The 18,131-nt window shown below is 32.9% G+C and overlaps 1 protein-coding gene across 1 annotated transcript in view; it reads right to left on the reverse strand.

Annotated features, from left to right (window-relative positions):
• The window catches only part of LOC150108814 (T-cell leukemia homeobox protein 3-like), a 119,497-nt gene extending 101,648 nt beyond the window's left edge, over window positions 1-17,849 (reverse strand). The window contains exons 1-2 of the mRNA XM_090414309.1: window positions 17,660-17,849; window positions 17,363-17,581 (exon numbers count right to left, since the gene is read on the reverse strand). Of these exons, the coding sequence (XP_090270435.1) occupies window positions 17,363-17,581; window positions 17,660-17,849 (409 nt within the window). The remainder of the gene's footprint in view (window positions 1-17,362; window positions 17,582-17,659) is intronic.
• Window positions 17,850-18,131: the final 282 nt, after the last annotated feature.

Here is an 18,131-nt window from a genome sequence, read left to right on the forward strand (position 1 = left end):
TCATTTTCTGCCTTGCTTGTAATCCGACAAAAATGAAATATTTCTGAGGAAAATGAAGGAATATTTATTCGAAGTACACTAAAGCTTGTTTTACTGTTGAACAAGGAAGACTTTGCCGAAGTTTCACCTTCCTTCAAAGGAAGATAAAATATCCTTCTTTTGCATCGAAATTTTAAATACTCAGTTTAAAATACGATCTTGAAAGACCCTCTCTTATAATTTTATTAATAATTTTTTATATTTAAAAAAATAAAATAAAAGGTCTTTTTAATACGTCAGGTCGAAACTTGGAATACCCGTCAAACGCCATTCGACTGATGAAATCCCTATAAAGTGGAGAGCGAAGTTATTATTTCGAGATACTTGAAGGGCTTCTTCTTAATAAACGACTTCGAAGAAAGGACGTGTATTTTAAGGCTATTTCTTTTAATCAGTAGACTATGGACTTAACTGTAACCAAAAAGAGAACAAAATCGGTAAGATGTGGCAATGGCATCGACACATCTTTAGAGGAACTTCAGTGCAATATTTTTTAAAAAAAATTAATATTTAATCTCATCTTTCCATGAACGTAATAGTTTCAATAGGTTATTACAATCAACAAAACAAAGCCTGATTTCTTATAAACTGAATTATTACTTATGAACATTGGTTTATCCTTCTGCACAGTCGGAAATACCTGTCATTTGGCCGTGTTCTTGCGTTTTCTGGTTCGTGTGATGAAAAGCACGTTTCTGAGAGGAAACGAGCCTCATCCACATACGGCTAACTCATCTTCACTTGAAATACTTATTTCTAAACAAATAAATAAAAATGCCTCGCGTCAAAATAAATACATAAAGATGCCTCGCGTAGACGGAATTCGAACAAACATAGGGAATCATCGATACCATGTGAACCACAGAGCTCTGGATGTCAATTCATTAAATATCATTGGTATGTAAAAGTAATTAAAAAATCTTGTCAAAATTATTTTCCATATTTTGATGATATTCGTAAGACTTTATATTCGAAAAACCTTGAATGAAATATCTTGGAAGGAAGCTTGGCTCCTCTTAGAAGTCCGAAAATGTTTCGAAAACTCTAAGAGGTGCAATATTAAAGTAATTCGTGACGAAAGTGCCAAAGCTAGCTCGTGTAACTCTTAGACAACAGAAATTTTTCTTTGCAAAAGAAATCATTAAGAAATATGCATTTTCTATTATTTAAATTACTAACTTGTTCAAGTAATGAAATCCGCAAGTTTTTCAGGTTTTATTTAAAAGACCCACAGATGCTCTGCGTTTTAATGGAACTTGACAAAACAGACGAAAGTGTCTCTGTTGTCGGTAACACTATCATTATCAGTTTAGTTGTGAGATGTTACTTAATGCAAATCTCACCCACAAAAGGTTGCACTAAAGGTTACATAATTAGATCCTTCTACTCAAGAGACGAAACATGGAAATATTTTAAGGCATATAAACCGACATCCATGCCAAGCTCGGATTCGAATTCACAGATTAGTTGTAGAGGGGAGACACTATCCGTGTGACCAACCGAGCCCATGTATCTTCTATTCGGTTGTAGACCTTCTTGGAATCTCGAATAAGATGTGACCAACCATTATAAGAACTTTTCTAAATAAACATGAGTTACGTGGGTTCATAAGAAGTTAACGAGTTTTTCCTTCCGAAAAAGTCTATCTCGGGATTTTCAACCCTATGAAAACAAAAAACACGCCTACAGAATACGTAAAATTAACATGCATAATACTCTGGCTTCAAGCCTTTTCGGCGAAAAAAAAACTACATTTGTAAACTCTGTCAGTTTCACGTGTAGCATAATTGCTGAATGTAGACAGATAGACGAGCACAATTATACATCCTTGTGTACATTAGGTGTGCAGATGTAGTATATTTAGGTCTTTCATTGTGAACAGGAAGTTTTTATGGCAATTTTGCAAATTATTTTAATTAATCATATCTTCAGATATTCGCAGATATTTTTTATCTTTTGTGATGTTAGTGGTAGTTCTTTTAATCAAGATATGTAATATTTAAACTGATCTGATAATTTGCTTTCTGATGCTGAAAAAAGATATCATATATTCAAAAGAAAAGCGAGAAGGAAAATATGTTTTCCAATTTTTTAAGTAAAAATTTGGGTGGAAGATGTCCGTTATTAACACACACACACACACACACACACACACACACACACACACACACATATTTAAGGATGGTATAGCTGAACGATAGGATAGGATACCTCCTAAAACCAACGAAATAGGGATTCGTGTCTCACCATGAATGTGCTTGCTTTATGAATGAATATCTTTAGGCGGAATATACCAGCTCTTATGGGACCACCATCGTACTTATTTGAGTCCTGAAGCGTCTTCAAATTTCCATGTTTCATCTTTGGAGAAGGACTTTCGGAATTTTAATACATTTAGCTTACTCATGATAATGCTGTATATGTGGAATATGCAACCTTTCTTTGGTGGGATTAACAACCACACACACACACACACACATACACGTTTTTTTTTTTTTTTTTGTCTGATAACACAAGACTTTTGTAAAAAAAATGTCTTCTGTTAATACTCAAGTATCAAATCAGTTAATTCTATGAATTTTATGACGTATTATAAATGAAACCTGTGATAAGTATTGCTCATGAAAAAAAAATTGTAATTAATGAAACATGCATTTTGTAAACTTAATATACATGTCAAAATTTAGTTCGAGTAAATAGATATTTAACTATATTTCTTATAAGTAAAAAGAGTTTAAAATTTACAAATTTAAAAGTGTTTCTAAGTGCACGGTCTCCTCCAATAAATGCCTACACATCTCTCTCTCTCTCTCTCCGTGTGTGTGTGTGTGTTCAAAGAAACCACTCACGTAGCCTACCATCAAGCATTGATTTTTATTGCTGCCACAGTTCCAATGTCGTGATGTTCTAATCAAAGTGTTCATCCTGCTCATTACTCACTGTGTTAATGTTTTCAGGGAAGAAATTTAGATGACAACGAAGTGAATGGTCTGTGTAACATCTTGATTTCCATCTTGCAGTATGTCCCTACATGTTGGTCAACTAGTTCTATATAATTGTCAACTTTATTTTTGCCACAAGACCGTTTGTGTGCGTGCGTGCGTGCGTGCGTGCGTGTGTGTGTGTGTGTGTTCCAATTATATTGTGCAATATTGTATCGTTAATAAAGGCACAAAATTAAATTTCCACCCATCGATATTTGCCAACAGTCGACTTATGACATTCCAAATCTCAGACACTCTTTTCCTCATAAATAACGAATAAAAAATACTCACCCATATCAAATCAGATCTCACCATATAGTATACATAACCTATAATTATAAAAACGCATATGGGAAGCAACTCAGCAATTTTACATACCAGACATATTGAACAAACTTCCATAGAACGTAAAGAGCCTAACTTCTTATGCAATATTAAAGAATCTGGGCGCGAGCACGTGTGTGTGTGCGTGCGTGCAGTAAGCGCATCTATTACAAATATTGTTATTAATATAATTATATACTTTTAATGGCACCTAAAATATCTTCCTATAAGTTAACCACTGCACTGGCTTCGAAAGAGGTGAATAAAATAGCCAGCCTTGTTGGCCGAGTGGTTAGCGTATCCGCTCTCCAACCAAAAGGCTGCGGGTTTGAGTCCCGCCGTGGGAATGGGTGATTGTCTGTGAAACTACTAGTGGGGATCAGCAGTTGATGGCGTTGGTGTAGATGATGAAAGTAGTAACGGAGAGTTGTGGAATAGGTACCCTCCCTCGATGAGTCTTTGGACTCCCTGGAGGCGTCATGTAATAATAAATTACCAATGAATATATTTCAGGCATCATTATATATATATTTTTAATTTTAAAAAATTTACTCAGCCTTTATGTATTGAATCTTTGAAGGAAATATATCAATAAAAATATCTCACTGTACAAATAAAAATATATATCGAATCTTTATTCAGTTTGATAATAATTATTATTTTACGAGAAATATATATATATATATTAGAGTTATTAATATGAAAATTATTATTGTTATTATTATCATTCCCACTACTAACATTTGTAAACTCATAGTAATAGCAAGTCGTATCGCTTATTTCACAATCTAACTATTTTAAATGTAGTATTTAATTACAGAATCGAGAGAGAGAGAACGTTTATCCATAGTCAGTGTGTGTGCGTGCATGCGTGTGTATGGTACGACACAAAATGAATATTTCACAAACATACAAGAATGAAAAAAGAGAGGGACACACACACACACACACACACACACACACACACACACACACACACACACACACACACACACACACACAGAGAGAGAGAGAGAGAGAGAGAGAGAGAGAGAGAGAGAGATTCGACTATGTCTGAATACAACTGAGAATTCTATCAGACTGAGTTTACGCCCCAGTATTCTTTGACGTAAGACAGGTTAGACGTCTTTAAACCTGTTAAAAACTCGTCTCTCTTCGTTTCCAAAATACTACCACTATTTATCATCAGAGATGCTTCAGCCATTACAGAAGGGCAATAACGTCACAGGAATTTAAAACTGTGATATTATTTTTACTGACTATAACTGACAAAATATTACAAAAGGTATGAAAACCGTGAACACATTTGGGAGATAATGGTGACGTAATGGTTTTATTTTGGTTGGCAAATCTGCCAACACCTCTGTATATTCAGCACCTCCAAATCCGTTAGAGATACCTTATCAATTTGTTATAAAAAATTGTTGGCGCCACTGCAATCAATATCAAATGGAATATATATATATATATAAAATTATTTAATTTAAAAGAATATTATTATTTAATAGTGCATAATATATATATATATGCTGTAAATAATATCATGCATATCCTCAGCCTGATGAACTGGTTACTAACTTCAGTTGATTAGGTTTATTGATACTGACAGATCAGCTGGATTTTCTGAAATCAATTTCAGAAATATTTCATATTAATAAAGGAATAAATAGCAAAAACGTCGGTGTTTTTTGCACCCAGTGTTTTTCCAACACAAGAGTGATTAGCTTATTCGCTTTAAGTCTTTAAAAATGCAGTAATTTATACCCGTTATACAAATAATTTCTCGGTTCTGTAAATAAACAAAATATATGTCCTTGAAAAAAAAGTTCCAATAAAATTCATATGCAAATACAAACTGGGAAAATATAATGAATTATTGTTATTACTATCATAATAGAGAATTCCAAACTCAAAAAATGATGAGAAATCAGAGAAACATAAGCATTAAACAGAAAATCTTAACGCGGCGAAATTTTTGCATTGTCCATTATTAGATATTACCATAATTTAATTATTAAAATTCTCTTTTAGAAAATGTGTAATTATACGACAGATAACTCATTAAAGTTCGGTTTCTTGGCGGAATATCAATCTCACTTTTTATATCCTTTTTTTATTTAAGCATGAAAAGAAGAAATATGGTGTACTTAGAAATACAAAATCCATTGTAAAATTGATTCTATTTAATAAAAACGAGTGAAAATATAAACAAAATACTCAAAGTAAAAATAAGTTGCAAGTTCCTTCTTCGAATAGATGCGTAAACTTATCTGAAGTAGTCAACGCTGTTTCAAAAGTCACATTAAATTTCGACTATTTTTCTTACTAAAAGCTTTACCATATATCAAAAGTAGAAGTGATATCTGAAATTAATCTACAACAGGTTCATTTCAAAAGGCTAGCCGACTTTTCTAATGATCCGTGAGCTTTATATAACACTCTACTTCTATTGAACGAATGCGTAACTTTCGTTGTTTATTGTCCCGCTGTGATGAACTACGATTTTCCAGTGCAAGGAATTGCCAATCTTATCCTACATTTTCACTGCAGCTGTACTTGCTCAAACCACATACATATTTGATACCTAAAATGTAAGAGAATCAATGTAGACTATAAATCGTGAACTGATAACTTAGGAATAATACTAATAATACTAATCGACAAATTGTATGAACCAAGCAGGATAAACAGCTACGTTAATTTCCCCCTCTCATCATTAAATTAAAAAGGAAAAAAAAAAGAAAAGTTCGCATTTATCCACAAAGTTATACTCTGCTGAACTTCACAACTGCTAATGATTAAACCAGTGAACTCTATTACGTTACTGTAACATTTATTTCAGTGCATATTTATGAAGCCTATCATCATGTGTTTCATAAAGTAATCGAAAGAACGACTATAAACAGAGAAATATGAGTCTGAATCATATTTATAAGTGTTCTTACGAGGAGTACTTGTAAGGTATTTCTAACGGAAGGTCAGGTAGCTTTTCTCATTCTGGGGTTATGAATTTTGCTTTCCTCCAGTAAAATAGACGAACCTACGCAGATTACACACATGAATTTTGGAAATAGTGATAAAGAATAATGCGTTTATGAAATTCCCACCCACAACAGTAAAACATTAATAACACTATAGTAGTACCGGTATACTATATTAGTATTCGGTACAAATACTAATATGGTGCCGGTAGCAGATAGTCTCGAAACTATTTTGGTTTCTGCATGTAAATCCAAGTGGGATGAATTTGTCTTTCAGAACCAAGACTTCATATACAACATTCAGGATAAACCCAACGAAATTCTCTATTTTTCACAGTTTATTTTAAATCTTTTAAAAAGCATATTTAAAATGATCAATGAAATAAATGAATAAATTTGGCTTTATGCAGAATATATTCATTAATTGATATATTCATTAATTAACATATCTCATTAATTTTTGATGATTTGCTTTCCATCTGTGCGTTGTAAGTGCATAAATCACAAAGTTCCCAGTAGAAAGTTTTCACTTCTATATGAAGTAAAGATCATATTAAATATCTTATAAAATCTGTTATTAGTAATGTATAATTATAAAAATAAAATGAAATAAAACGCTCACTCCAAGAAGTGCATTTTGTAGATTTCGTAAATACATGTTGAGGACATCTTACTTGATTCCTAATAACCATTAGCTAGTTCACCGCATATCGACGGACGGCCACTTCAAACACAAGATGAATTTCTTGCAACAGTATTTACATACTCACCTTTTTTTTTTTATTATTATTAGTAGACATTTTTGTAAATAGTTCTTAGACGAAACTATACACCACAGTACACACCTTCTAGATTTTTGACCTAATATCCATAATTTACATCGCGTGTCTAGATTTTATGGGCATTTTATCACGGGACAAATTTCCGACTTCTTAAAGAGGTTAATTAGATTTGCTTGGCAATCTTAAAGAATAATTCAAGCACAATTTTTGGTAATTCTACCTTTTCGTTTTAGAAACCTTGTTTACTCCAGTATAGAATTGCGAAGAATATTTATGCGGACTTTTCAATTGGAGAGTTAACTGGTTTATAATACCAGGATAGCACACTCTGTTTCCTAGAATCTGGGGTTTTCATAGCGCAACATAAACAAACGGACAAAAATACATGAATTTGAAGGAGAGAAGACATGTCTGCCAATTAACCTGCCCGTCATCACATTAGTTAAGAGTTTATATAAATCCGTTGGCGCTATAGAGACACGACCATTGAGCTTGAGTTTAAGAGGGAAGATGACATAAACAAAAACAATGACAGAAAAAATGAGAACACTAATATCTAAACCGTATTTTGTGTGTTTAACATTTTCGCTAGCAGAACAGGCAAGATGTTGAAACAGACACATGACAGTCATAACAACATTACCACTTCTAAAATAGTCACCGTAAAATGATATCAGTGAGGTTTCATATTGACATCCCGCAAAGAATATCATGGAATATACTTCGAACGTATAACATAAGGCATCGACAGGGAGTATCTGATAATAGTAAGCGAATTACATGAAATAAAATGCTAGTTCTCATTTAGGTTAACATAAAATCACCCCACAGATTTATTTGAGCCCATTCTAAGGCTATTAATAACTACAGTGTCTGCTTTTGCTGAATAAAAGCAGGATTATCGCTGTGATATGAAATAGCAACACCATCTTTCAGGAACCACAAAAAATCCCAACTTTTTGATTTACTACAATATCAAACCTAAAATACTGATGTAAAAATACCTGTGCTAGTGAATGATGTCAAAACTATTTCGATGCTAATAATTTCGATACATTAGATGCATAGATAATATTGATATCTTTACAAGCAAAACTATAGACACGTGTGTGATTATTTAACCCTATATTAAGTATAAAGCTACTAACAAAATTGCTAAAAATTAGTCATCCTATGTAACCCCTAAGTAAGCTCAGAGCAATCTTCAAGAATATTTGTTAATACACAGTTCTGTAATATTGTAAAATAAACAAAAATACAAATTTAAAAAAATCATAAAACGATTGTAGCTGGTCCACTCTGCAATCTTTCTTCTGAAGAATAAAGCATTGCATGAAATCTGAAAGCGGGGCTGAATGAAAGCTGCCGTTAAAAATATTATTGTCTGCGGAAATGGAACTTGATTTTCAGGTTAAAGAAGATACTTTTAAGCACTAACAACACCCGCTGGCAACATCAGCTTGAATTTTTATGTTTTTAATTATTACTTATGTTTGTGGATCCACATTCAATTCCAATAGTCTCATCTTAAATGATGTAGTTTTAAGGGTAAAAGAAGACAATACTTATTAAGATAAAAAACAAACAAAACAGATTTATGTGTTGTCATGGTGTGCATATGTGTGTGTTACACGGGAGATGAATTTCACTTCGTCTGGTGACTACCCCGTACTTATCACAGTCCTGAAGTTGCTTAGAAAACGTTTTATGATTGGTCTCCAGAATTTGGTTTCCATATTATCTAAAGAATGAATAATCATACAAAAATATATAAAATTAAGAAAAATACAAAAAAAAAAAAACTTTATTCACCGTACCAATGTACTATAGGTTTATAACCTTTCGTGGGTGGAAGTCACATACAAATGAATAAATGAACAAAATAATTTTAGGAAATAAAATGATTACACCAATAGCATATTTAGTATCATTGTTGGGATAAGTTGGAGGAAGCATAAATCCTGGAATCATCTTCTCGACATCAAAACAGAATGAATACTTTCAAGCTACTCAGACCTCCATCAAGCAGGTGATGATTACACAAGGCAGGATGAAAACCATCGCCCACTGTGAAGTGTGTGTGTGTGTGTGTGTGTGTGTGTGTGTGTGTGTGTGTGTGTGTGTGTGTGTGTGTGTGTGTGTGTGTGTGTGTGTGTGTGTGTGTGCGTGCGTGCGCGCACGCACGCACGCACACACACACACACACACACACACCACCCGCACCAAGCCAACTAGAATCAGTTTGATCGGTGAGCTTAGGAACTCTCCAGTCGGCCACCGACACGTCCTTTCGAAAGAGCAAGCTGTATAAAGTAAAGAAGAAACAAACTTCCCCAGAGTACTCTTTTACAAACCACCCTTACACTGAATTCGAAACTGTAGTCTTTCAGGCAAACAAAAACATCAGCTTTTGTCGGTTGAACAACTTGGCAAGGCATGCTGCTGACAATATCGTCAATCTATGAAAAATAAATCATTCAACATATATGTAATTGCGTTATGAAACTGTAATTAAATTGTCCCTAATATCGCTGAGAATAATGCGATTTAGTTAGCGCAGTTCCTGCAGATGTTATATCATAAAAATGCAGTTTAAAATAAAACAAATAATCACGATTAATGAATCTTTTAAAGAGGAATGAGAAATGCTTGAAGTAGAAGTCGTTCTACATTTCGAAAACCCCAAAGAAGCAGTTATTATGACTGTTAGGTTTTGTATAAAGGATTTATTCATGCTAAAGTGCAATCGAAACGTGGTGTTGCTTTCCAAACCTCTGTGCAAGATTAAAATTTGATTGGCCTATATTTGTCCCACATTCGCTGTGGATTTTTTTTCTTTTCAAAAATGAAGATGAAGCTTCATCTCAAGAGCCTATGATTTTAGTCAGTAGGAAAGGTGACTGTGGTGGAAGCAGTTTAAGAGGACGGGGAAAAAAAGTAAAAAGGTAAAAACGATCTTTGAAACTGTCCGTTTCGTTTTAGCATTTTTCGGCAGTGATGTCACTCCCTATTACTACAACTGAACTCAGAGCAGATTTTACTGTAGGCAGTTTATTTATTTTCACTTGTAAAATGTATACCAATTTTTTAATAAAACTGCCCGGTTAAAATTTAAACCGAGATGTCGTTTTGTAAAAATCACATACTGAAGTCCCATTCGTCCTTCCAGTCTGAGAAAAGGTCCTTTTACAAATCGTCAATTGCAATACTCTTACGTATTTGTAAAACACTTTGAAAATTGTTTGCAGAGACAATTGGAAAGGGGAAAACACGTGATTGCAGATGGGACGAATTTCGGAGATGAACGAATATCTGCGAACAAACTTACTGGTCTTTGAAAAAAAAAAAGATAACTAAACTGTGTGATTTTTATTTATCTTCGTATAACTTTATATTTATGAATTGTTTTTCATTATTATTATGATGATGATGATGATAGGTTTTCATTGTTATTTTAGAAAATTTAATTTGATGTCACAACACATTTATGTCACTCATGCATTTAGTTAAAGGCTCTCCATGAAATACCTTCCCTCTCTCTCTCTCTCTCTCTCACACACACACACACACACACACACACTTGTTTCGAAAGTATTTAACTGATTTAATTTGCTGATGTTAAGTTAAAAAAATGTTTATTTCCAATTTTGTAATAAAACTTTAGTTCTTTTATTTTTGAAAGCTACTTTAGAAGATTGCGTTAAGATGATTAAATAACAGGAAATAAATGTTTAGTTTTGAAATATAATACACTGCTAGTAATTACAACTGATAACATATAACTGAATAAGATTGATGATGGATTTTACACCGATATACTGTATTACCACTATTCACTGTACTTCTGTTCGTGACGTTTGTAATTTCTATACCAATAACAATAATAATATACTGGAGATTCTAAAAGTATCTATTATTGTTATACTGATTCTTGATATCCGGGAGTGAATTTGTTTATGGCAGGTGTCTTGTTCTAAATTTTAAATTTTTGATTTGACATTAATAAGCTGCAGATTTTCAGTAACAAAAAAGTATGTACGCAAATAGAACTATGATCTTGTCGAGTCTTTTATTTTTATTTTTATTTCTTTTATTTATCTTTTTATAACTATAGTACTTGATAGTTTTAAAAACAGTCCATTAAGATATGTTCAAAAGGTAGATTAATATATGACCAAAGGGAAGAAAATAAAAATAAAATAAAATAAAGTAAATTATTAAAATAAATCTAATGTTTTCTTATTTGCAGGTATTGTCGGATACTGGACATATCCTGAAATAAAGAATGACTAGCTCAGGTATGGTCAAACAAACAGTTATTTATTACCCAAAGGGTTAAGAATCCGATACTTTATATTAGTCTCTTAACGTATGTTTATTATTTTTATTTTGGTCGAGATTTTTCCATATTATATGTATGAGTCATTTCAAAAAATATATAAAAATGCTTCTGATGCAGCTTAATTATAACATTTATTAGTAACACAAACGGACATTCGAATAATTATAAAATTTGACAATCAAAATCTCACGAATGTAAAGGTAGGACCCTTAAGAAACTCATTTTTTGAGGATTTTAAAGATTCATCGGCAGTAACAATATCATCAAAACACACAAGGTCCATTTCTGATTTGAAAGTTTCAAGAATAAAGAAGCGAAATTTCGGTCTGAAATTTTGTCAGCATGCAATGAAAAACTATGATGCAGCAGAAACTCTTTCATAATTAGAAGAGTTCATTAAGATAATTAGAATTCAGTCTGTGAACAATGTTAATACAATTACAGTTTCTCTCCGGTTATTCAGTTTCTCTATTTGACAAACAGAGAAACTGAAGAGAAACTCATTTTGATTTTTAATTCGGGCAGTCAGTCAGTCATATAGGTACGGTTAGTTTATCGTACAAAACTAAACACGTTATTATTATTGTTATTACAAAAAGTCTAAACTTATGGTTCTCTAATGTTATGTGTCTGTCCACCGTTTATTCCACTGTGTTTGCTGCTACTGTAATTTCCAGATTTATTATCAGCGATACAATATAATAAAGATATAGACTGAATACAATCTATCTCAGCGAGACGTAAATTGAACTTGAAAAGAATACTAAGTTTGGGACTTTTAGTTTGAATTATTGTTATTATACTTTCATATACATAAAAACATTATTCTGAAGGGTATTACGTGGAAGTATGACAAAATATACCCTAAAGCAAAGTGAACAGGTTAACAGGCCGCACTGTAATAAGATAAACAGAGTACTCTACGGATGATCCAATACAATTAAGCATTAGCAGATTGTTCTGCATCTTGTCTCATGAACACGATTTATATCACAATGTGTCTGCCACAGACATAAACCATCAAACTATCAGCTAATTTAGTATGGTTAGCTTAAGAAAACTTCAAGAATTCATGTTCATGCGATATTCCATGATATCCGAACTATAGTTACTAACCATTACTTTAAAAATAAATAAATAGAAATATAAACGTGTGCGATATGCAAATATAATGCTAATATTCTGCAGCACACTCAAACATTTCAAATAACATTCACGGTGCTTGCAACACATAAATGCAAAGTCAGAATCCCTAATGGAAGACTACCCGAATTCGAAAAGGCAAAATATTTATGATAAATAGAGATAGATTCATTAATGAAATAAACAATGTATTAATTGAATGTGGCTAATTAACTGGAAGAGCCTCACAATCACGTGAGGCTATTCAAGAATCAACAAATTCTTGATAGCAACGAGTAAGTACACATTTTAAAAGACGTGCTTCCTACTTAGGCTAAAAACACCAGTTTGCAAAATTATGCGCATACACACGTGATGCTATTGCATGCGTTATATGCAATAGCATCATAATGAATCTATGCAAACACACACACTAAGCGTATTATTAAGCAACTATATAAAATGAAGTTTTTGTTGTCAATAAAAAAAAATAATAAATAAATAAAAAAACTTAATCTTCTAGAAGGAAAAATGATGGCATAAATCTACATATTGCAATGATAGAAATTAAAAATAAAATTTTAAAACTTTTTCTCGTTTCAAAGTTGCTTATTCGTTACCTCAGTGCTAATCCAAGAATAACCAGAACCAAATGTAACACGACTTCAACAAATCCCAACAGACATCAGTTCAAGCAGCACTATGAAAATTAACAAGAATCCAAAGACGATACTTTGAGACCTGATGAAGATCATTAAAAAATGCACTGGTAACAAGCGCCGTCAGAAAAAAAAGAGATGAAACTTCGCTCCCGACACTAGACTACAAAAACAGCCTTGTCACCATTACAAAGTGATATAATTATTCATCTGTGTTTGATCACAGGAGTTTGCAAAATGATTATCTTTCTTTCTCACTCTCTATCTCTCTCTCTGTGTGTGTGTGTGTGTGTGTGTGTGTGTGTGTGGTTTTAAAGTATAAGTAAGTTTCAACGCAAAGTTATATATTTATTTATATATATACATACACACTCAAAGGATTTGGAAGTTCTGATTTTATTTTTCATTGAATATAATTTGGTAATACTTGCTACGATTCTTAAGGGAATGGAGTAGTTATTATTTGAGCGATGAAATTACAAAAAGTCTTAAAAGTGACAGCAAAATTTTTAATAAAAAATGAAAATAAAATAAATAAATAATTTAGGATTATTTATTTATAATCCTAATAAATAGGATTAAAATAGGATTAAAACCAAGTTTATAAAATGTCTTGGTAGCTTTAACATATATATATTTATTATTCACGATTTTAACGCAAACTGGTATATGAGTGAAAACGGTTGGTTTTATCTAGAACCCTTTAATTTAACAGTATAGCTTCTGTTATCGAATTATAATGGCTATATTAGTAAACAAATTTATGCTTTAAAAAATTGTAATTATAATTTTATTAACCTGATTTATGAACTGACAGAATTATGATTCATATTTGGACAGCATTATGAAATCACATTCCCATCATATTTTTTTTTTCTTTTCTTTATAGAATGCTAATGAATAGAATCCTACTGATATACAAAGGGCACACTTTTGGAACATCTTATGCAAATTTTAATACTGTTACTCACAAAGTAGCATTTTAAAGTAGATATTTTTGAAATATGTTGTAACCTCTTATTTTATTTCATGCGAAATATATACTTCTGATATAGATTGTATGATTTTTTTTCTACTTCTTCATTGACAGTGCCCATTACAGCGCTGGACTTGATCTGATAACAGTGTTATCACAGCTACATAGCGGCTGAAACAAAATATAATAATATACTAGCATACAACCCATCACAAAACGATTACTGGATGGGGAAAATACGATAAATGAGGAAATTGTTGAATGTCTGATAAATGATAACAAAAGCATGAAATGGATCCACTTGGATCTGCAAACCCCCAATGAATAGTCCTCGCTATGCAGCTAACAGGCTGTAGGTTCGAACACATGCTTGTTTGAATCAGTAGTTGTTGATGAATGCTTTTTTGGGGGGGGGAAGAATTTCATCGCTAGATGAGAGACCACCTGCTTATTGGAGACTTGAATTAGTTTGAAAAAATCCAATGTTTGGTCTCAGTAGAAAGATTTGTCAATCATTTAACCCATCTAAGTGTACACCACCTTTTGTGAATAGAATTCGCATTAAAAAAGAATAAATATGCTCAGAATTGGTGAATATTTTTGGCCACACAAGCATGCTACTCCTGCATAGTAAAAGCACTTTGAACCATTAGTTCAAAAGTATAGAATATACTCTGAAAGCAAGTTTATCAATTTTTACTATGCCGGTGAGAAAAGAGCTAGCACCACATATTCGTAATCCTAAATTTATTAACCAACTAAAAAAAAAAAAGTATCAGAATGGAGACTTGATTTCATTGCAGAAGCTGCCTAGACATGGGAAGAAACTGAACTGATCTACAGCTAGGTGAAAGTTCCTCTTAGTATGCAAGCATAGAATCGGAGAAGCACACCACAGCTTAAGACGCGAATCGATAAATGAATTCCGCTGAGACGTTATGTCATCATCATAGCCGCAAGCTATCACTTCCTAGGAGGCATAAGAAGTATATCTCATGTAAATTATTTTATTTGTGATGCGAATTACTTAATTAATCTTTTTTCTTTCTTTATTTATTTTTTTTGTTACTTTTCATTATAAAGCATTTATCATGAACTAAAAGTTATTATTACTTTGCTTGTCTTCTTATAGTATTTACTAACCAATTTTCAACATCTGCCACACAATCCAGCTTCCGTGGTGTGCTATATTAAATGTTAAGCAAACTAATAGTGCTGATCATGGCGCCTTCTCACGCAGCTAGCTCGTTATAGCGTGACCAATTTCACGTGACTAATTAACAGATACAGAATAAGATCATAAAAGACGAAAATTAATGAAAATTGTATTGACAATCGGACCTGCAAAGGTCACAGAAAGTAATCGAAACGGACTGCACACATGAGGAAAGTGGATAACTCGATCACATTTCTTGATATAACTCGTTATCAAAATTAATTAAAATGACTATATAAATGTATATTACTTAATTATTGTATATTTAATAAACATCTCTGAAAGCATATTTTAACTTAAAAAGTAATAGTTTGAGTAAAATAACTTTGAATAATAAATTAATAAGAATTTAAAAATAAATCGTATTTTCATATTTGGAGTGAAATCATCCGAAAATTGTAACCGCATTTCGGAATCTACAGCCAGTTAACCAAAAATTTTCTCAATGAATAAAAATGTCATTTTAAAATCTGAATGAAATTTTCTTGCTTCATACTGTTGATAGCGATTATTTGTCGTAGTAAATTCTCCAATTTATGGTGATCATGCAACGTGAGTTAAATGACCATTAAAACTTCTTTCTTCATGCAGCAGGCGTGGTTGCTATTCGTTGAGGCTAAGAACGTTTAATTATCTTTGTATCTCTCTATCCCTTCTTTGATCTTCCTATCTTTCTTTCTTTTATCTTTTTCCCCCCTTTTTTCAATCTACCATTCCAGCCTAGTTTGAAAGTACGTAACTCCTTCTTTCTGCGCATGTGTAACTTTTGAATTCCCTCTAAGTTAAATTTCTCAAGCTGTAACACTTGCTGGCATTATTCAGTATTATAATTCCAATTTTACTTTTTACATTAAATTATGAATTGCGTAAGGTTTGCTCTAAGAAATGCTGAATTAAATAATTAAGAAAAAATTCCTTTTAAATTTTGCATTCACATTAGCTCATTTAAAAAAGTTAAGTAGCATTTCATGAGCACTGCTAAAACAAACAAAATGTATTCCCTGAAATAGTAATCAATAAATTCTTTACGACACAAGGACAGTGCCAACATTAGCCGCAGATGCACTGAGCAGCAAAATAAATGTCCATACGCGTCTGAAGAGGTCTGCTTTCACTTGTTCGCATCATCCCAATATACCCATTTTACCGAGCTCATAACTCGGTAAAGTGGGTATATTGGGATAAATATATATTTCTATTGGTCTGTAGGATTAATATACTGCTTATCAGTGTAATTGTCGCTATTTCGGTTAAAACTTTTAGTGTGCATTTTAATTTAAATAATGCACCAGTGATATGTGTAGAATGTATATCAATAGCACACGTCACAAAACACATAGAACCAGTAACGCGTTGGAAAAGTACAGAAATGTGCATCTATTTGAATGTTGTTGGTCGACAACAAATTACGTCTCTAAGAAAATTTCTTTCAAGAACAGCCACACACACTAGAATGAATATTACGTTAGTTAATATTTAGATAGTTTCTGTGTGACTATGGCGTGTGTGTTTATATTACACGTTCAAGGCTGTATCGAACAAATATCCCATATTATTTAGAACAGTTTACAGCTGAATTTAGCTGAACAACTAATTTTACAATCATAGTACTTCAGGAACAAACTACGTAAAAAGTGATATAAACTCGATGTTAATTCAAGAGGAAAGAAGAAAAATATTCTACACATTTTTTTTTTTTTTTTGCTAGAAGTTTGTATCAGAGAAACTTAAATATTCTATTTCAGATATTTCTCATTTCTCATGCAATTCAACCGAAGTATTTACATTTGATAGACATCGTTTAGTTTCTGTTGGGAATCTTTCACATTTCTTGCCACTTGACTCAGCACTCGCGACAACATAATCATTGCTAAAGACTTAAATTATTCTTTTTTTTATTATTATTTTTTATTTTTTTTTTATTTTCCAATACTTACCATGTAACCTATCCTTTACAAGCGCTGGTGCCGCAGGGCCCATCCACGGGAAAGCTGCGGTAGCATACGGCAACGGAGCAGGTCTGTGTGCCGGAACTCTAATTACTGCCCCATTGCTCCCTCTGTGAAGCGGATCAAAACTCGCCATCATGCCGGGGACACAAGCTTTCATCTCCGCCAGTAACGACGGAGGAAGTCCTGAGCCGCACGTGCTGTTGGCAGGCGAAAGTGCGTCGTGAGGCGAAAGACTCTGGACGTCGCACGTGGTACACGTGATTTCTTCGCTGGGAGAACTTCGCTTCTTGTCGCGTTCGTCTCCTAAAAGTCTTGAAATGCTAAACGAAAGCCGAGGTTTGCCACCGTTCAAAGGATGAAGCGGAGTAGGCGAAGGGTTGGCTGCAACAGAGGGAGAGCGGGAAAGTATACCTCCACTGTGAGCAGATCCTGTCCGACTTCCGGAGTTTTCTATGCAGTCCATTTCTTCCATGACGTAAGTTAACAAATAAAATGTCGAAGCTAAGATTTTGCTGCCTGTCCTGCGCTATCTTGCTTCCACCTTTTGGATGTAAGTAAAAATTATTATAATAAACTTTTCCACTTTTTTTAAAGCAGTAATAATCAGAACTTAAACAAATCCCATTTCTTTCATTTTTCTGTCATTCAATTAAAACAGTTTAAAAGCACATTTCCAAAGTTGACCCATGATGCCAAACGAAACAGCCGATGTATCGAGAATCGCATGCGGCACAGTCGTACGGCGTGTTTGCTA

Source organism: Typopeltis vanoorti, chromosome 2 (genome assembly GCF_054136105.1).
Source record: "Typopeltis vanoorti isolate ZY-2024b chromosome 2, IOZ_Tvanoo_1.0, whole genome shotgun sequence".
NCBI classification, from domain to species: domain Eukaryota; kingdom Metazoa; phylum Arthropoda; class Arachnida; order Uropygi; family Thelyphonidae; genus Typopeltis; species Typopeltis vanoorti.